The 20731-nt window shown below is 49.2% G+C and overlaps 2 protein-coding genes across 3 annotated transcripts in view; one reads left to right on the top strand and one right to left on the bottom strand.

Moving 5' to 3' along the window:
* Positions 1 to 1661: 1661 nt before the first annotated feature.
* LOC105867301 (long-wave-sensitive opsin 1) lies at positions 1662 to 15138 on the top strand. Its single transcript, XM_012757188.2, has 6 exons — positions 1662 to 1832; positions 5988 to 6284; positions 8866 to 9034; positions 9902 to 10067; positions 12215 to 12454; positions 14924 to 15138. Exons 1-6 carry the CDS (start codon positions 1676 to 1678, stop codon positions 15032 to 15034), a joined length of 1140 nt encoding a protein of 379 aa, XP_012612642.1. The 5' UTR covers positions 1662 to 1675; the 3' UTR covers positions 15035 to 15138.
* Positions 15139 to 15239: 101 nt separating this feature from the next.
* The window catches only part of TEX28 (testis expressed 28), a 67691-nt gene continuing 62199 nt past the window's right edge, over positions 15240 to 20731 (bottom strand). For both annotated transcript variants that reach the window (XM_012757286.2, XM_020285020.2), the window contains 2 exons: positions 16510 to 16645; positions 15240 to 15796 (listed from right to left, as the gene is read on the bottom strand). In XM_012757286.2, the coding sequence (XP_012612740.1) occupies positions 15440 to 15796; positions 16510 to 16645 (493 nt within the window). In that variant the 3' untranslated portion in view covers positions 15240 to 15439. The remainder of the gene's footprint in view (positions 15797 to 16509; positions 16646 to 20731) is intronic.

Here is a 20731-nt window from a genome sequence, read left to right as displayed (position 1 = left end):
AGTGGCTGCACCATCACAATCTAATTTTAGAACGTTTTTATCACTCCCAAAGGATTCCCTATACCCATTAAGGAGTCACTCTCCATTTCCTCCCCTCCCCCTTCCTGGCAGCCACTACTCTGCTTTCTGTCTCTGTGGATTTGCCTATTCTGGACATTTCGTAGACATGGACTTGTACGCTGTGTGGCCTTTTGTGTCTGGCTTCTATCACTGAACATGATGTCTTCAAGGTTCAGTACATCATTCCTTGTTATGGACACATAATATTCCATTGCACAGATAGACCACATATTGTTTATTCATTCATCTGTTCATGAACGTTTGGGTAGTTTCTACTTTTTGGCCTATTATGAACAGTGCTGCTATGAATATTTATGTACAAGTTTCTGTGTGGACATACGTTTTCGATTCTCTCAGGTGTACAGGAGTAGTAGTGCCAGATGCACCTTCTCTTGTAGTCAGTGAAAACACAGCTTACCACGTGCCATTGGCCATTGAATCCAGCTTTCTAGGCTGTGGCCAGGACTCTTTCCTTCCATTCCACACAGAGCCCCCAGCCCAGCACCTGGCATGTGGCATGCACCAACCAATGCTAAAAGCCATTCTTACTATAGGTAGCCACACTGGGCCTGCACATAGCTCCGGCCTTCAGCTTGGCAGCTGGGGTTTCCCCTGTGCCTGCAAGAGGGGCTGGCTGTGTTGCCAGCAGCCCTAGGCATGGAGCCAGGAGTGCTGAAGGGTCATGGCCACTAGGAAGGAGATGCAAAGCCCATGTCCTGGTTTCACTGAGTGTAAGGAGCAAAGCCAGAGGAGGTACCTGAAGGCAGCTGAATTTGGGGACTGACTGGAGGGGAGCTGCTGGAAGCCTCGAGAGAGAATGTGCTTCCTAAGGAGAACCTGTGGAGGGGGAACAGGGTCCTGGGTTGGAAACTGAGGTAAGACTACAGATTGGGCATTGACAGGTAATCAGCACACCTGCCAAGTGCGGAGCCAGCAGCAGTCAGACTGTTAAGAGGGAAGTTGTGGCTGGGCAGCCCAAGGAAAGGTCATGGACTCAGGGGAAGTGGGACTTGGGTAGGCAGGAGCTGAGCTCCCCACAGGCACCTACAGCTCATGGGGAGTGGGGGGAGTTGAAAGGGAAATGCATAGGGGAGCCCCCTAGGCTCACACTGCCAGAATATTCCCCCAACCCTGGGGGAGGAGGAGCCCCACTGGCACATGTTGCACCCATCTGGGCCCACAGAAATGGTCTGCCCTGCAAGGAGGCTCTAGTTCCAGGCCTCAGCCCTGAATAGTCTCCCAGGGCTTTCAAAAGAAGCAGATGAGAAAGGCAGCTGTAGGCTTTGGGTTGCTTCCCCTGCTACACCCCAATCTGAAAGTCCTGACCCTTGGGTCTGCGTGACCTAAAAGCAGGTGCTGGACAGTGGAAGGGAACAGAGGACACATAAACATAACCAGGGGCCACAGTGGCTCCCACAGGCACCTGAGGCGGGTGGGGGTTTGGAGTTTGGCTCCTAGAAAATCCCTCTAATCTGCCCTCAAAGGAGCTGGGAGGAGAAGGTCTAAGTCCTAGGCCCAATTAAGAGATCAGATGGTGTAGGGTTTGGGAGCTTTTAAGGTGAGGAGGCCCGGGCTGATCCCACAGGCTGGTATAAAGTGCTGTGACTCCCAGGCAATGTGCCAGGGCTGGTGGGCATCAGGGACAGGGCTTTCCACAGCCATGGCCCAGCAATGGGGACCCCACAGGTTCGCAGGTGGGCAGCCTCAGGACAGCCATGAGGACAGCACCCAGGCGAGCATCTTCACCTACACCAACAGCAATGCGACCAGAGGTGAGCGAGCAGGCACCCATGCCACCGGAGGGAATCTCTCTTCTGCATACTCCAACTCACTGTGAAGGTCTTCTCCTTACCTTTTATGATGACATGAATGGGGGGGTTCTTTTCCTAATATAAAAGGACACCCTGATATCGAATATGCATTTTCAAACCACATAGGCTTCCCAAACCCTTTGAAAATGCATGGCCAGGGAACAGTTTACAAACTCTAGGGTGGACCCTAGATTGCTGTGTACATTGCTAGTGAGCTCTAGTTACATGAAATACCCTGAGCTTCCTGGGGGAGGAGTGGGTCTGTCTTTACAAACACTTAGGGGCTGAAGGGGTGTCCTGAAGGCCTGCCTGCCCCATTGGGGGAAGCTGGGGAAGACAGCAGCAGAGGGCAAGAAACTTCTAGAACCTTAGGGTCCAAAGAGACTGTAGCAGTCATCTGGTCCAACTCCAGCCTGGGGCTTGTAGCCTTTGGCTGCACACTTCTGTGGAGAAGAGGCTCACTTAGCACCCAGGGTAGCTTTTCTGTTTTAAGCAATCATGGGAGAGAGGCCTAGGCCCAACAAAGAGCAGATTTGTTTGTGTGTTTTGGCAAGACCAATTTATTAGGAGACCATCTCTTTTCTGGGGTGTTGGCAGATACTGACACTCAATGCCCAGACCAATTAAACCACTGGGGATGCAAAATGATGACATTCTGACACCTAACTCTGTCTTCATCTATTAGCTATCTATTTTGATAATGAGAAACTGCTTTCATTTCTGCTCTTGGTTTCCCCAGGTGTACAGTGTGCACTAGAGGTGAGATAAATGCTTGATTCTTCCCTTCTATTTCTGTTTTCAAAATAATGACTTGCCTTCCCTGTGGATGCCAATGGGTTTTACATCTGTGAGTCCTGTTCTCAAGGATTTGGGGTACAATTAGAATTAGAATGTCAAATAATTACTCATTTGTTTATCTCACAACACACACACGCGTGCACACACACACACAATAGTCTCAAAAAAACAACACTAAAACTACCAGCAATAATATGATTACCAAAAACTTGACATTTTTTTTTTTTTTTTTTTGAGACAGAGTCTCGCTTTGTTGCCCAGGCTAGAGTGAGTGCCATGGCGTCAGCCTAGCTCACAGCAACCTCAATTTCCTGGCTCAAGCAATCCTCCTGCCTCAGCCTCCCAAGTAGCTGGGACTACAGGCATTCGCCACCATGCCCGGCTAATTTTTTGTATATATATATTAGTTGGCCAATTAATTTCTTTCTATTTATAGTAGAGACGGGGTCTCGCTCTTGCTCAGGCTGGTTTCGAACTCCTGACCTCGAGCAATCCGCCCGCCTCGGCCTCCCAGAGAGCTAGGATTACAGGCGTGAGCCACCGCGCCCGGCCAAAAACTTGACATTTTTACAAGTCCTTTTATCCTTAGGGTATATGCCACTAGGTCATGTAGTCAAGTCCCTCTCTGTGTGAGTATGCCACTGAGTGGGATGCATTTACGTACATTTATTTTGTTTTTGTTTTTCAGGGATTGTTTTTCAAATTTTAATTTTGTTTTATAATTATGTAATAAAATAGCTTGAAGTTTCCAAATTGAAATCTAGCAAAGAAAGTGTATTTGAAGAAGTCTAGCTTCTCTTCCTGCCCACCCCCGACCTGATTCCCTCCTTTCCTGTATTTCTTAGAATCACTTTGCCTAGAAGTTGACTTTGATTCTTTTGCTCATTTCTTCATGAAATCAGTTCTGGAACTTTCAGGAGGGAGGAGCAGGCTGGGACACTGCTCTGGTTGCTAGAAGTTCCTTTTTTTTTTTTTTGCAAGCATGGAAATGAAGTTTATTGAGGAGAGAAAGATAGGATTATAGGGCAAGAGCATGATATAGGTTAACAGAGCATGGTACATATGACACAGATGACGACCGGACCCATTGTCACAGCAAAGGGAGAGCCAAAGGAAGGGCGCAAACAAGAGGGTTGCTAGAAGCTCCTCTCCCCTCCACAACTCCTGCATGGACCCTCCTTTGCCCCTCTTGTCCCAGTTTGGACTTCATTGGTTTTCAGGGAACTGTCAGGGACTCTGCTGGCTGCCTTGTTTTGAGAGGTTGTAGCACCTAGATTGTTCTACTCCCCTGCACTTTCCTGCAACTGGAGGATCCCAAACACCGTTCAGTTTCAGCTGCTCTTCTCAAATTAACCTGCTGTACTTTCTGGAAACAATATGTTGGCAGGTTAGGCGTTCTCTGTTCCTGGGCCCATCAGCAGCCCCATTGCTCTTCTTCACTCCCTTTTGCACAGACACTGATCCCACGCAGGGCTTGAGTTGTCAACAGTCTGTCCCTGTTGTTCATATTGGGGGTTCCTGGGGTCCTGTGCCGTCTGGCATGGTTGCAGATATTGTTAATGGGTTTCTGGGAGCTCCCCATATTAGGTGCAAGTGGAAGCAGGAAGTGTCATGGGGTCCAGCTGTACTAGGGGTGAGATTTACTGGTCTTTCCTAGCCACAGCCAGGAAGTCCCCATTTTTCTTAAGCTAGTTCGAGTTGGATTTTGTAACACACAACCGAAGAATCTTGGTAAATTCAAGAGATTCTCTGTGGATGCTTTCACAGGTGTGCCAAGACGTCTAATATGGCAGCAAGGACTGTGTTCTGCCAGTAATTATGGTGGTGGAAAAGGTCTTTCCACCACAAAAAGTACAGTGTAGAGCCACTGTATTACAATAAAGACGAGTTACCCCTCATTTTTATTCTGTATGGAGATTTCTTAGGGCTGTCATGACAAAATACTGGCATCTGAGTGGCTTAAACAACAAAAATTTATCGTCTCCCAGTTCTGGAGGCCAGAAGTCTGAGACCAAGGTGTCAGCAGGGTTGGTTCCTACCAGTGACTCTGAGGGAGAATCCATTCATTCCATGCCTCTCCCCAGCTTCTGGGGGTTGCCAGCAATCTGTGGCATCTCGTGGCTTGTGGAAGCATCACCCCACTCTCTGCCTTCGTCTCCACATAATGTCCTGTGTGTATGCAAATGTTCCCTTTTTATGGGGACACCAATCATATTGGATTGGGGACCATACTAATGACACTGTTTTAATTTGGTCACCTCCGTAAAGACCCTATCTCCCAAAACGCTCACATTCTGAAGGTATTGGGGTTTAGGATTCCAGTATATGAATTTCATTAATTCACTCATTCATTCATTTTCTGAGCATCTGTTGTATGCTGGACGCTATACGTGACCATGCATGAGGCACAGTCTCTAGTGAAGGAGGAAAGACTTGTATTTGTGTCTTTGTACCAGTTGCTATAAGAAATTACCATAGATTGGGTGGCTCTTAAACAATAGAAACTTATTTCTCACAGTTCTGGAAGCCGGAAGTCAGGGTGCCAGCATGATTGGGTCCTGGCAAGGGCCCTCTTCCCAGTTGTAGACTGTCAGCTTCTCACTGTGTCCTTACATGGTAGAAAGAGAGCTAGAGAACTAGAGAGCTTTCTAGGGCTTCTTTAATATGGGCACTAATCGCATTCGTGAGGGCCCCAACCCGCTCCGCTTGTGTGACCTAAATCACCTCCCAAAGGCTCCATCTCCTAATCCAATGACCTTGGGAGTTAGGATTTGAACACAGGGACTCATGGGGGTACTACAGTACATGGCAGAGCATGACAGATGCATGGGCTTCCCAAGGGGCTGAGTTGACAGCAGCTGGGGATATGGAAAGGCTTCTATAAGGCAAAGGCTTCTGAGCTGGGCTTTACAGTATGAAAGGGTTTGTCCGTGGGAAGGCAGAGGACTCTGGGAGCAAAGACGTGACAACAGAATGATGAGGAGCATTTGTGGGAAGCAGCGCAGGAAGTGGGGCTGGGGAAAGGAAGGGGACAGGGGAGCAGGAGCAATACCCAGTGGAGATGAGGAGGAGTTGTGTCAGATTCAAGGTGCCAGTGCGGATGACCAGCAAGCAACAGCCTCTGGCATGAAAGACAAGATGAAGGGGAGGTTGAGGATAGGCAAAGCTAGAGGGAAAGAACCCATTGCAGAGCTCAATGAGGGTGTCGGGCAGGAGTGTGGGGTGGGGTGCGGGGAGGCTCTGACGGAGCAGATCAGGGTGGTCCGGGTGGTGGCACTGCTGCCCAGCTCCTCTCTATTTTGTACCTCCTGCCTCCAGGCCCCTTTGAAGGCCCCAATTACCACATTGCTCCCAGGTGGGTGTACCACCTCACCAGCGCCTGGATGATCTTTGTGGTCATCGCATCCGTCTTCACTAATGGGCTCGTGCTGGTGGCCACCATGAGGTTCAAGAAGCTGCGCCACCCTCTGAACTGGATCCTGGTGAACTTGGCAATCGCTGACCTAGCAGAGACCATCATCGCCAGCACCATCAGTGTTGTGAACCAGATCTATGGCTACTTCGTGCTGGGCCACCCTCTGTGTGTCTTGGAGGGCTACACTGTCTCCCTATGTGGTAAGCTGGTCGGGACCCAGGCTCAGGGAGACCCAGCCTGGTATACGTAAAGACAACATTCACACAGCAAACCCCAAGCCGGCAGTGCATGCATGTGAGGCACACATGCAAAGGGAGACAGACGCACAGGGTCATCAGAGGGGCAAGAGGAGGAGCTCTCAGGGTTCTGAAGGCTTTCATCCGAGCACTCACTTTAAATTTGGCTTGCCTGAGTCCAACAGACCCTGAGTTCCTACTCTCGAGTCAGGCTCTACCCAGGGACAGTGAGTGTGGGGCTGTGGGGCTGGCATGGGAGAAGACAGATCTGGAGCCAGATAATCCCAGCACAGTATGGGGGGGGCACCCTGGACAGAACTCCAACCCAAACCAAGGATGCACATCCTTTCAGCTCCCCTGTTTCTGCTCTTCCTCTGCAAAAGACATGATTCCCATTAGAGCTCTCAGGACATTGCAACTAAAGCCCAGATATCTTTCCCCATCCCCATCACTAATACCTCTGTGGGCAACCATTCCACTCAGCTCAATAAACAGTAGCTAAGAGGTGCCAGCCTGCCAGACTCTGCGCTGAGGAGGGGGCCTTATGTCCACATAGTGACCACATAGTGCTGTCAGCAGTGCTCTCAGGCAGGAAGGGGGCTGGGGCAGGGTGGCTGAGGAGAGGCCGGGAGCAGTTGGTGGTCCAGTCAGGGGGAGAGAGGAGGCCTTGGATGTCATGCTGAGGAGCTGGGACTTTATATCAAGGGGAGGAGACTTGGAGGTGGGAGACCCCACTTGCCTTGCCTGGCACTTAACATCGACAGAAGCAGCTCCTGCTATTGCCAGCCCACCCCTACCCCACGTGACTGCCTCTCCCTGTGCAGACGATGGCCCAGACCAGACAGCGCACTTGCCGAAGCCAGGGAAGGTCAGGCAGGGAAAGTCCATGCCCCAAGTCCAAGTGCTCTGCAGTGGGTGTGGCCTCAGTATCACTCAGCCCTTCCCTACATCTGTGCCCATGTCTGATTCTGCCTGGGCCAGGGTCTCCCACTCGCTTTTGCCTCTCTATATTCATGGTCTGTTCTTGGATCACTTGGGTGCCAAGCAGCCAGTGCTTCTGTGGCAATTTTGGTGTCACAGACACCCTTGGCCCGGTGGGAAGCCTGCGGATCCTATCTCAGAAGAATGTTTGCAAGTGTATGCATTGAGATCTATAGGCTGCAAAGGCAGCCAATTATATTGAAAAATAGTTATCAAAGTATTAAATATTAATTAGTAACATAGTCTTTCATGAAAAGTGTTAATATTAAAGCATTTATTAAAAGTATTCGTGGCCAGGCACGGTGGTTCACGCCTGTAATCCCAGCACTCTGGGAGGCTGAGGCGGGCGGATTGTTTGAGCTCAGGAGTTCCAGACCAGCCTGAGCAAGAGAGAAATCCTGTCTCTACTAAAAAATAGAAAAAATGAGCCAGGCACGGTGGCGCATGCCTGTAGCCCCAGCTACTCGGGAGGCTGAAGCAGGAGGATCACTTGAGCCCAGGAGTCTAAGGTTGCTGTGAGCTAGGCTGACACCATGGCACTGTAGCCCAGGCAACAGAGTGAGACTCTGTCTCAAAAAAAAAAAAAAAGTATTCGTGACACCATTCTGTATTAGAGTATTAAATAACAAGATCTAGCCTAACAAAATTGCTGAGATTTCAAAGTAGTGATGAGCAAAAATGATATTTCAGAATGTCTGCCACCTCTGTAAATTGATATGACATCTGTGACTTCTCTTGCTAACAGAGTCACGGGTACTGCTAACACTGCTATGTTTGTAATGGAAGGAAATTCCAAATGTCCACAAGAAGTTAGTGGAAAGGAAGATGTCTCCAGTCCACGAAGCCCTGAATTCCACACACAGACCTTGGGCATCTAAGCAGGACAGAGTGGGAGGGGTGCGAATTGAGAATGTGGGCCTAGGCTGGAAGGAGGGGCACAGGTTACTAGACACATCCTGTCTCCTTGCTCTTGGCTGGGACAACAGCACCTCAGTGTGGTCACGCTGGTGTAGAGGTGGTCATCAAGAGTTCTGTGGATGGCATCAGAGGAAAGGCTGGCATATGAGCAGGTGCAGGGCCTCCTGGCTCTTGCTTGCTCCCTCTGTGGGGATGGATGTCTGGACAGTGAGGACAGAACTCCATGGTTCACAGCTTCAAGATTCCATGACTGAGTTGGCAAGAAACTCAGTGGCCAAACCAGGAGCTCAGAGCTCCTGCTCCAGAGGGAAAGCAATTGAGGTCAAGAGGAAATAAAGAAAGGGGAAAGAGAAGTGGAAAGCAGGAGAAATGAAGCCACTGGAGTCAGTGGGGAGCAAGGTGGGAGAAGAGGCAGAATGAGATGGGAAGAAAAGAGAAGAAAATTGATGAACAGGCCACTGGCCAAGGGGCTCACTGCACCCTGGACCCGAACACACTTTTTAAAGAATTAGGTCTTGCAGCCACATGGGAGAACACCTTTCTATCTTGAAAGCTGTCAGCTAGTCTGGGAAGGAAGAGGTGATGTTGGAAGCTGTTCCTCCTTTGCTCCGGCTCAAAGCTCTCATCTGTCTGCTCTCCCCTGTAGGGATCACGGGTCTCTGGTCCCTGGCCATCATTTCTTGGGAGAGATGGCTGGTGGTCTGCAAGCCCTTTGGCAACATGAGATTTGATGCCAAGCTGGCCATCATGGGCATCACCTTCTCCTGGGTCTGGGCTGCTGTATGGACGGCCCCACCCATCTTTGGTTGGAGCAGGTAAGGGTGCAAGGGTGCCAGAAAGGTGGCTTGTTTGGGATGGAGCAAGGAGGGTCAGACTTTGTGACTTTGGGGCAAATCACTTCCTGTCTCTGGGCCCCTTTGAGCATGCAATGTCTGTGAATGTATGAACCTGTTTGGCTGCAACATAGAACAAAGAAATGGGCTCCATGGTCCCTGAGCCTCTGGAGACATTTGCTTCTCCAAAGCGTGAGCAGCTCATGAGAGCACACATGGCTGTGACTGAACTCAGGGGATGTTTGGATTCCAGGCCTCTTTCTTGCACATTTTGCCCACCCCACAGCCTGCCTTCAGAGGTTACTTGGGTTGCAGTCATACCTGTGTCTGTAGGTCATCTGTGTCCTGGCCAGGTCAATTCTTTGGGGGAAGACCCACATTTCTGAATAAGTGGCTCGGAGGGATTGGACAGAATAGCAGATCACTGTCTTACTCAACAAACTCGTGAGTAAGTTCTCAGGAAGCTTCGTTCTGGGAAACGAGCCTTGCGAACGCTCATTTTCATCTCCCACCTCCTCACGCCAGTGACCAAGCATGTGCCTCATGCTGCCCTGGTGGCGGTGCTACCCTGGATTATCTCACTTTATCCTTGTGGCCACCTGGTGAGCAAATCCCTTAGTTATATTCAGAAAAAAGATTCAGGTATTCATAGGTGTTCTTAGAAGGTCAGAGCAAGAAGGAACCTCACCCTCCCTTTGTCAAAAGAGGCATGATTGGGGTGATGAAAATGTTCTGGAAGTAGATGTACTAAATGCCACCAAATTGCTCACTTCAAAATAGTTAATCTCATGTAATATGAATTTCACCTCAATTAAAAAACCACACCCAGCTGCTGGCTCTCCTCTCTAGGTACTGGCCCCATGGCCTGAAGACGTCGTGCGGCCCGGACGTGTTCAGCGGCAGCTCATACCCCGGAGTACAGTCCTACATGATCATGCTTATGGTCACGTGCTGCATCATCCCCCTCAGCATCATAGTGCTCTGCTACCTCCAGGTGTGGCTGGCCATCCGAGCGGTAAGCCTCCCGCTGACAGGACATCTATGCAGGCCAGAGGATCACCAGCATGCTCTCCTCCCTCCAAGCTGTTCTGCCCCCAGATGAGTCCACTGAGACTCCAGAACTATTTTTTAAGAATCCTAAGATAAGAGGATTCTACCCCTGTAAGGAAATATTAAGTAGGATCCAGAGACATGAATCAGGTAATTCCTGTGGGGCTGTACTCTGGGATTCTTGTGCTGGCTACAGTCTCAGCCCAGGCTTCCTTGTCCCACCCCTGTGGGATGGGATGGGACTGCCCACTCCCTTCCTGGAGGAGCTGAGTAAGGCAGCAGTGCTGCGCCTTTCCCCTGACTCAAGACAGTTCTCCTGGGGTGGAAACGCCTACCTCTCCCATGGAGTAGGGGGAGCAGCAGATCAGCAGATAAAACTTGCAACTCAAAGGGTGTTTTTAAAAGGCTGCCACGGGAGCATCTTTGTCCCTTTCATGGGGCTGTTGGGGCAGCCAGAGAGTGGACTCAAGTGTGCTATTTGCCCCGCCCCAGCCACTCTCCCCACCCTCCCATGCCTGGCCCTCTGCCTGGGAAGCCCATCCTGTCCACAGCCAGGGATGCCACACACCCCCACCCATAGGCTGGGCTGCACTGGAAATCAGAGTGAGGGAGGAGAGGGAGGCTGGGCCTGTGGCCCTGAGAGCTCTGCACTCCCCTTCTGCAGAGGAGTCACCCCTTTGTCAGTCAACTCCCCTACACTTATCTTGATCTAGATGTGCCATCTGTGAACTGGCAGTACCCTGCCTGGCATAGCTGGTGGAAGGCCCTTCAGGGTGGTGCCTTTCCTATCTGAACCAGCCTATGCCCACAGTTGGATCAGCTCATGCTTCTAAGCTCTTTCTACGGGAGTCCACTAGCTTGTGATAAGTTCTCCCAGGGCAGTAGGCTCCTGCAGGTATCCAGCCATAGCTTGGCCGTGGCTTTGGTCATATGGGTTCTTGGCTGGTGGAGCCCAGGCTCCAGAACGTGGCCCCAACCTTGCTGTCCCAGCCCTCCCAGGATACCAGCCCTCGTAGTCCCTCTTTCATCCCCACTCAGCTGCCTGCCATCAGTCTCCTGCCCACAGCAGACAGTAGCTGGCCTCTCTGACTTCCCCCCAAGTCCCTGTGCCTGGAGGTCATTTGTCTCCTGCCTCCCCCTCGCACCGAGACAGCTGCCCTCAGCTTCCCTTGGAAGGAACATGTATGCCTCACAATGAGTCCAGGAGTAGGATTTAGTCCACAGACTGGCCAGTCCTGGTCCAGAAAGCCCAAGAGGGCCAGGTGCAGTGGCTCACGCCTGTAATCTCAGCACTGTGGGAGGCTGAGGTGGGAGGATCACTTGAGGCCAGGACTTTGAGACTAATCTGGGCAACATGGCAAGACCCTTGTCTCTACAAAAAAAAAAAAAAAATCTGTTAATTAGCTAGCATGGTGGTGTGCACCTGTTGTCCCAGCTACTCAGGAGGCTGAGAAAGGAGGATCACTTGAGCCCGGCATTTCCAAGCTGCAGTGAGCCATGATCATGCCACTGCATTCCAGCCCAGGCAACAGAGCCACACCCTGTCTCTAAAAAAACAACAAAAAGGAAAGAAAGCCCAAGGAAATTGTCTTTATTGCTCTGGCATTGCCATTGGGCTCCTCACCAGCCACTGGTTTAGCTAAAGAAACACCAACTGCTTTCACCCTCCCACCACCATTTTCCGTCTTGTTAGCACTTTCATTCTTCACTCTGTCTCTGGTGATCAGTTGAGGCCTCCACACCCAGACCCGAGCACAGGAGAGGACACCCAAACTCCTGCCGGCTAAAGCGAGAGCTTTGAAGATTCTGGTGGTCATTTTAGACCAGGCCCAGCTGCTTCCTACCTCAAAGCCTAGAATTGCCCTAGAAGAGCCAGCCAAGGGCTTTGTCATGTGTGCCTGGGGCAGGTCGTGCTGGGACTCAGAGGGGGAAGGTGGCTGCTGGCTGGTAGGGTTGAGTAGCAAGTGGGTGCATCTCCTCTCCCTCACGACTCCCTATCCCTGCCTATCTCTGCTCCCCCCCCCCCGACTCACCCAAGCAATAGCACCATGGAGTCTTTTCAGATACAGAGCCCTGGGTGACTCCGACATTCACTGTCCCTGTATCTCTCAGGTGGCAAAGCAGCAGAAAGAATCTGAGTCCACCCAGAAAGCCGAGAAGGAGGTGACACGCATGGTGGTGGTGATGGTCCTCGCATACTGTGTCTGCTGGGGACCCTACACCTTCTTTGCATGCTTTGCTGCTGCCCACCCTGGCTATGCTTTCCACCCTCTGATGGCTGCTCTGCCAGCCTACTTTGCCAAAAGTGCCACCATCTACAACCCCATTATCTATGTCTTTATGAATCGGCAGGTAAGTAATGTCATTGATCAAACTTGAAGTACTGTTTCTCCTGGAAGAACTCAGTGATGGCTTCCACCTGAAATTGTGTCTCCAATGAGGAGCCCACAGAGCATCAGGGGGAGGCTGATAATGATCTCTCAGGAAAATGACCAGGAAAAGGTTCAGCATGACCCCAGCCCCAGCAGACCTCCACCTGGCCATTAGCAGAAGGCTTGGTGTCCGTTAACATCTTAGCCTAAGGGTGGCATTTGCCGAAGTCTGTATGTGCTGTGTATACTCCTCTGTGCTGGTGGCCCTAGAGCTCTGACTGTCAAGTTTCAGGGGCTCCCCTGGAATTCAGATCCTCTAGGACTTTGTGAATATGTCTACATTTACCCTAGGTGTGCCCCTCTTGGTTTTCCAGACTCAACTCTCCACCTTTAGCTTCCCATTTTCAAACCATAACTTCTCAAATTTGTCTTCCTGTAAGAACAAAAGCAGGTCTTCCTTGGCTGCACTGACCAAGAGTTCAAGAGCTTTCGTGAGTTCATGGGTTAGTTCAGGCGGAGTTACTCTGGCCTTGCCCAGTGGCAGCCACCGTTAGTTGGTGTACTGGGCCTCAGCAGCAAGTTGTTCATGAGTCCTAGGTCCCTCCCGGCAGGTTTCAGGTGATGTCGTGAGGTCAATCATCCAAGTGCAAGCTGCCTTACTCTTTCTTGAACCATCTTGTACACTTCATTAAAGTGCAGCTGGCATGTGACTTGATGGTGACCAGAAAGGTCCACAGGAGCCTTCCATTTCACCAAACCAAATCCATCCCTTCCAAGTGACTCACTCAATGGCTCCATCCCCTTTGGCTTGGCCTTGACTCGCACAAGCCAGGGACAAGATCAGTACAGTTCATTAGGCATGAATTCTTCCTGGTAACTTTGAAATAGTCAGTAGGACCAGGCCCACAGTCAATTCCCAGGAACTCAGTTGTTGGCACAGTGATGCTCAGAGACCCCTGTTTCCTGTCTTTCATGAGGATCTTTTTTTAGGTCTGGTTTTGGTTTTTGGAATCCTAAACTATCTTGCTAAGGACAGTCTTTACTTGATTCTTTCCATTCTCCTTTCCAGAACTTCCCCTCCTAGACAGATGTCTCTGCACTTTGCTTTCACCCTTCCACATTATTATCCTGTCCTGCTGCATTCTGAGAGTTTTCTGGAATGACATTCCATGAGGACAGGGAATTTTGCTTTTCGTGCTCACTGCTCTGTCCCCTTGGAGCACACAGAGTCTGGTATACAGTGGGTGCTCAGTAAGTGGATGTGGACGAATCAGGCAATGAATTCCTCAGCCCTATCTTCCGGCTCTTCAGCTTAGTCGATTCTGCTGTTCAGCCCATTTCTTATGTTATTAATTTCAACAATCATGTGTTTTATTTTAGAGAATTTTGACAACAGAGAGAGCTGGAGGTAGTCAAGAGTAGGCCTGAAAGTTTTGGGAATTACCTTTGGTCTGGGTTCTCAAAGCACTGTGGTTAGTTCAGTGATGATATGAGACATGATTTTAGAAATTAATAGGGCCCAGATCTCCTTAGGGATGAACCAGCAAAGAGTAGAGCCCTGCTGGTACCAGAAGGCTCTCTTGACTAAAGAGATGAGGTAGGCAGCTAGACCACTGCCTATCTAGGCTTCACCTCCCCCCAAAATTGACCAACTGGAAAAAAGATAACAATCATATTCCTTTTCATTAAAATGCCTCTGAGCCCCTTGCCAGACAGTCTGGAAACAGGTCACTGTATGTATGTGCCGCTTAGCTGACATCGTGTTTGGTCACTGTATGAATGTCCTGGGGCTGCCATAACAAACTACCACAAACTTGGTGGCTTAAACAGCAGAAATTGATTCTCTCACAATTCTGGAAACCAGAAGTCTGAAATCAACGTGCTGGCAAATGAAGGTGTCTCTCTTGGAGGCTGCAGGGGAGAATCAGCCCCAGGCCTCTCTCCCAGCGTCTGGTGTTTGCTGGCAATCCTTGGTGGACCTTGACTTGAAGACATATTACTCCAATGTATGCCTTCATCTTCACATGGTCTTCTTCCCTCTGTGTCTGTGTCTCTGTGTCCAGATTTTCCTCTTCTGGTAAGAACACCAGTCATTAGGTCAGGGCCCACCATAATGCAGTATGACTTCATCTTAATGCACATTTTTGTTACATGTGCAAAGACCCTATTTCCAAATAAGGACACAGTCACAGGTTCCGTTGGTTAGGACTTGAGCATATCCTTCTGGGGGACACAATTCAATTCACAATAGTCACCATCAACTGCTAAATTAAATGACTTAGATGACCCATGTGCAAGGGGTAACCTAATCCTCCTGATTTGATTCTGAATGGCAGAAGGGAAGATGTTAAGTTATCAAGGTAAAACTTAATGAATGCCCCAAGCCTTACCCTTAGCACAGCACACTGGCCCTTCCTGCTCTGCTGAATAATACTTTCTGTCCTTCCAGTTTCGAAACTGCATCTTGCAGCTTTTTGGAAAGAAGGTTGATGATGGCTCTGAACTCTCTAGCACCTCCAAAACAGAGGTCTCATCTGTCTCTTCAGTGTCACCTGCGTGAGGTCTGCCTCCTACCCATTCCACCCACTGGGGCTTTGGCCACCTCTTACTCCCCTTCCCCTCCATCCCTATGAAATAACTGTCATTTCTCTTTGCCAAAATCAACCAAGTCACAGAGACTTTCACTGCTGTTTAGGGCCACCTAAGCCTCTGAGTGTTCAGGCCCTGGGTCTCAAGAGGGAGTGAGGGGGATAAAGAGGAAAGCAGTGCTTCATAGACTTTAATTTTCTCCAAGCCTCATGTCTACAGATGGCATGGAAGGATTGTGGTGAAATAGAAGTGTGAAGCAGGTAGGTGTCTGGGCACACCTCCCTAGACTGGTGGTCACAGAATCAGAAAGCAAGAACTGCAAAGTGGCTGCCTGGGGAGAGCCGGAAGGAGGGCAGAACTAGCAAACTCAGGCCTCTTAAGGTCCATCTGATGGAGGATTGGAGTCCTTGGAGTACAGTCTCCATCTGGAGGGGACCCACACCTGCCAGTCCAAGGTGGGGATGGTGTGTCGCTTCTGCCAGGCCAGGGCCCCGAGCCCAAGCAGCATGAGCACGGTGCAAGTGCGCAGGCGTGAGTTGACCAGTGGTAAGGGGAAGGCACAAATGGCGGAGACAGAGACCAAGAGCAGGGTGGCCAGTGTGAGGAGCAGGCTCACGAATCTGAACAAAAACTCCTGGGGACGGCTTCTGAGGTTCTCTTTTGTCTCCAGCTGGGTGACTTGCTGTAAAGTTTCCAGCTTGGCTATTCGGTTCTTGAAAGTCTCCATGACCTCCTGCAGGAGACAAAAATACACACACTCACTAGAAGTCAGAACAGAACTGCAGTCATTTAATTCGGTTCCTAAAGAGGGTGCAGCAAGTATCATTGAGTTGAATATCTTAGGAAGGAAGTGGAGAAGTTAGAGCACATCCAGTGAAGACACAGAGCTGCTGCCAGGGCCCATCAGAAACAGCCAAGCCTCGTCTGACTCAACCACACTCCCTTATCCATTGTCTCCTAAGACTGAGGGCCTGGTGGGAACAGAGCTAACCTAGGACAGGAGTAGGAGCTCTGGGTATGGAAAAGAGTGAGGAGAGGGAAGCCAGGTCTAAAGGAGGGATTCTCAGAGGGCACTCCCTGCACCCACAGCACCAACAGAAGCAGCCCTACCCCAGATCTCCTGAGTCAGAGGCTCTGGGCTGGGGCCAGCCACCGCCTTGGAACAAGCCTGCCAGGTGGTTCTGATGAGCCCTCAAGGTTGAGCACTGCAGCTCCAAAGTTCCAAAACCAACTAAGCCGGATGGTGGGAAGTGGAACATGCACGTAAAGACTGGACACTGCTAGCTCTAAAACAAGCATGTGTGTTCCCATGGAACCCTCGGCAGGGGGGTATATAGCTCAAAGATTCAGGTCTTCCTTTGGTTTAGAGATATCAGAATGGATTCACTCATCCCTACGTCCTTCTCACTGGCCATGTCTTGAAAGGCTCCCCCATGAGATTCTCACCCATATTTCCTTGTCTCTCTCATAGGACAGATATGCCATTTTCTCTTCAGTGCAGGCCAGATTCTGTTTGAGGTGGTAAATCTCATCCAGGTGGCCCTGCAGGTGGTCATTCACCTGCTCTTCCATCAATGTTTGTCTTGGGAACAAAAGAGAAAGTAATATTCCATTAGTACCTCGCCCAGAGCTTGTACTGACAGTGAGCAGTCCTGCACCTACACTAGATTTGAGTTCCAATTTTGACTTCCTCCTCTCTCCCAAGACTCTAGTCAAAACCTGCCTCCTACCCCAGGTCTGCCTAGGAACACTCACACACAGATCAGTCACACGTACACTGATCTTCATATATATTTTATATATAGTTATTCTTTTGTAACAGCTTTATGAAAACAGCCATAGATTAGAAGTGGTAGAAACTAAAACCTAAACACTCTATGTATGTTATTAAATTCCACAAATATCCCCAGGACCAGTGTTTAGCATGCAGTAGTTACTCTATAAAAACATGCTGATTATAGAGATTGAGCAGTCATAAAATACAACATAGTGCATCATTCCATCTCTGCGAAATGTCCAGAAGAAGCCAACCCACAGAGATAAGAAGCAGATGAGGGGGTGCCAGGGCTGGAGGAGGGAGATGGAGAGGGACTGTAATGGGGACAAGGTTTCCCTTGGGGATGATGAAATTTTGTGAAATTAGATAGTAGTGATGATTGCACAACTCTGTGAATATATTAAAAACCACTGGAATTTTATGGGATGTGAATTACATCTCAATAAAGATGTTATTTAAACAAAAACAAAAAAATTGGATTGTGGTAATAGTTGTACAACTCAGTAAATTTACCAAAAACCGTTGAAATGTAGTTAAAACAGAGCATTTTACGACATGTAAATTATATCTCAATAGAGCTGTTAAAAACCACAAGCAGGCCGGGCGCGGTGGCTCACACCTGTAATTCTAGTCTCTGGCAGGCTGAGGCAGGCAGATTGCTCAAGGTCAGGAGTTCAAAACCAGCCTGAGCAACAGCAAGACCCCATCTCTACTATAAATAGAAATAAATTAATTGGCCAACTAATATATATAGAAAAAATTAGCCGGGCATGGTGGCACATGCCTGTAGTCCCAGCTACTCAGGAGGCTGAAGCAGTAGGATTGCTTGAGCCCAGGAGTTTGAGGTTGCTGTGAGCTAGGCTGACGCCACGGCACTCACTCTAGCCCGGGCAACAAAGTGAGACTCTGTCTCAAAACAAAAAACAAACAAAAAAAACCCCACAAGCAAAACATCACTACCTGTTGTATATGCACAGAAATGAGCACCCAAACGAGGACAGGGAGGCCAGCGGAAGGGAGATGGGGTGGGAAGGGGTAATGAGAGAACTTCAACTGAATCTTTTAAAGTTTCTTAAAAAATAAGACTTGAAGCTATAAATCTGGCCAGTGAAGAAGCTGGGCTGTTAATTATACTATTCTCTACATTTCCCCTGAGTTTGAAATATTTCATAACCTAAAATCTTTTTTGAAATTCCTCATTTGGGCGCTGAGAAGGACAGGCCAGAAGGACACAGGCCATGTGGCATGTCATTTAGGGTAGAGCCAAGGAAGTCTTGACCCAAGCCAGCAGCAGTGACGCCAGAGAAGAGCGAAGGCGCTGCAGAACAAAAGAGCCCACCACAAGGAGGGAGGATGGCCACAGGCCTGGCATAGACAGTGGTGCTCATGCACATGGTAAGGCCAGGGCTTGACTGACACCACAGGAAGAAACCCCCTAGATGGCCAGTTCCCAACAGCATTTCAAGGGATATTCCATTTGTCTCTGCCCCAGATCCTTGTTGAGAAGACAGGTGGCTGACAACATGGACTAGGCTACTGCTCGCAGGGATGGGGAGTTGGTCAGCAGGGTGTCCATCCCGAAAATAATTCCTTATTAGTGTCTTTCCATCTACACAAAAGGTCTGGCCATAAGAACATTCAAGATACTAACTATGCTCAAGTATATATGCATGAATATATTCTTCATAAATATGCACCTGGTGAATAGGTTCTTCATCAATATAAGAATATATGAATATATTCTTGAATGCATTCTTGAGCAGATTATTGAATAAGAAGATGTTAATAAGCAATATTTTCATAAGGATATTCTCTCAGTCAGTCTCTCCTTCTCTCTGCCCTCTGGCAGCAGTGGCCTGGCTATGACATAGTTGACTCTCTCCCTATCTCTTCCTTGGTCAAGGACCCCTCTCCCTCCAGCTCCTACAGTCACAGAAGCAAATGGACAACTCCTGAAAATGCTCTGTAAAATCAAAATGATGGCCAGTCAACCAAAACAATCCAAAGCTGTTAAAACCACCCTCTCCAATATGAATGGTTCTAAACTTTATCATTTTTTTCAAAAGAGTGTATTCTTGATAATTTCTGAGAATTAGCTTTTAGCAAATTGAGCTAGAACCGAATAGCCTGCAACTTGGAGGAAAAATCCAAGATTGAGAAATGGCTATGGGAGGGGCCAGGTAGCACGGGGATGGCAGGTTAACGTGGCAGAGATGGATGAGCTCGGCCTGAGCACATGTGCAAAGTGAGGAGTCCTGGGGAGCAGGGGGAAGAGCCAATGAAGGAGAAACCAAAGTGGTAGGAAAATAACCTAAATAGTGGGGTCCCCGGGAGCCGAAGTTAGGAAGTGTTTAAGAAGGCAGAGTAGGTCAGGTGTGGTGGCTCACGCCTGTAATCCTAGCACTTTGGGAGGCCGAGACAGGCAGACTGTGTGAGCTCAGGAGTTCAAGACCAGCCTGAGCAAAAGCAAAACCCCGTCTCTACTAAAAATACAAAGAAATTACTTGGACAGATAGAAATATATAGAAAATATTAGCTGGGCATGGTGGCACATGCCTGTAGTCCCAGCTACTCAGGAGGCTGAGGCAGAAGGATTGCTTGAGCCCAGGAGTATGAGGTTGCTGTGAGCAAGGCTGACGCCATGGCACAGCATCAAATGTAATTGGTAAGGTAAGGAAGTCAGAGTGTTGACTGAACATTAAGAAGGAAAGCATTTGAGATCTTGGGGTGAGCCTTTCCAGTGGAGTGGCAGTGACAGAGGCCTGACAGCTGTGGGCTGAGGGGGAGTGGGAGGCCAGGCAGTGGGGGACAGTCGATGGAACAACTCTTCAGATGCCTGACTGGGAAGGGGGAGATCATATTTATTCGCTGAAAGAAAGAATCCAATAAAGCATGCAGGATGGCAGATACACAAAAGAGACCAAAGTCTCCAAGGAGACTGACAAGGATCGAAAGCAGAGCTCAGGTAGAAGCTGGAAGTCACCACTGCAATCCAAGGGGAGAGAGAAATACTTGAAGGAAGGTGGTGCGGGGTGGTGGGAACCTGCTGGCCCTACTTGCCCTATGAAGTCAGAGCGACTGAAGGTAAGGACACAAGACCAAGAGGAAATGGGTGTGTTGCAGGAAAATGGTTCAGAGGGCTGCTTCTGGGATCAAGTTGCCCTAAGTTTAAGTTTCCTCTCTGGCACTTGCTTGGACAAGTCATTTAACCTTTTTGTGCTTCAGAGAGGTTGAGAATAATGATGACAATAATAATAATACTATTGACCCATTAGGTTTCTTTCAGGCATTACACAAGAGAGTACATATAAAGAACTCACGTGCTGCCTGGCAGACAGAAGTGATACTAAGTGATAGTTGGTATTGTTAATAGTATTAAGTGGCAGGGCCAAGGATCTGAATGCGTGAATGAAGGCCAAAGAGCAGGTAAGATAGCAGTGAGAGGTAAGAAGGACAGACAGGAGCTGTGGCTGCAGAAGAGGAGGGTAGACTTGAAGATGTCTGAGATAAGGAATATTGTGGAGGGGATGGCAAGGTCCGGTGTGTAATTGTGAACAGGTGACTGAAACGGAGTGGAGATCAAGGCCATTGGGCATGAGAATCCAAAGTGGTACTTTCCCCTTCAGGGCCACCTGGCTTTGGACAGGATCTCTCAGCCAGATCATGTCACCTCCATTTATCCCATAAAGATTTTCCTCATTGCCTGGTGGCAGCAGAGAAGTTCAGCCATCCAGAATCCTGAGTCCTCAAATGACTCTCTAATGACAGTCTCAGATGATCCAATCACCAGGTAAAACCCCATGGACTAAAATCCCCAAATCTCTCATGTCGGGCTGAAGCAGACTCAGTAGCAGAACTTGGTGATTGGCGGTTTGGGGTGAGGGAAAGGGT

The sequence above is a fragment of the Microcebus murinus genome, unplaced genomic scaffold (genome assembly GCF_040939455.1).
Source record: "Microcebus murinus isolate Inina unplaced genomic scaffold, M.murinus_Inina_mat1.0 scaf003_hap2_Mmur4.0, whole genome shotgun sequence".
NCBI lineage: Eukaryota > Metazoa > Chordata > Mammalia > Primates > Cheirogaleidae > Microcebus > Microcebus murinus.
This window is presented reverse-complemented; position numbering and strand designations above follow the sequence as displayed.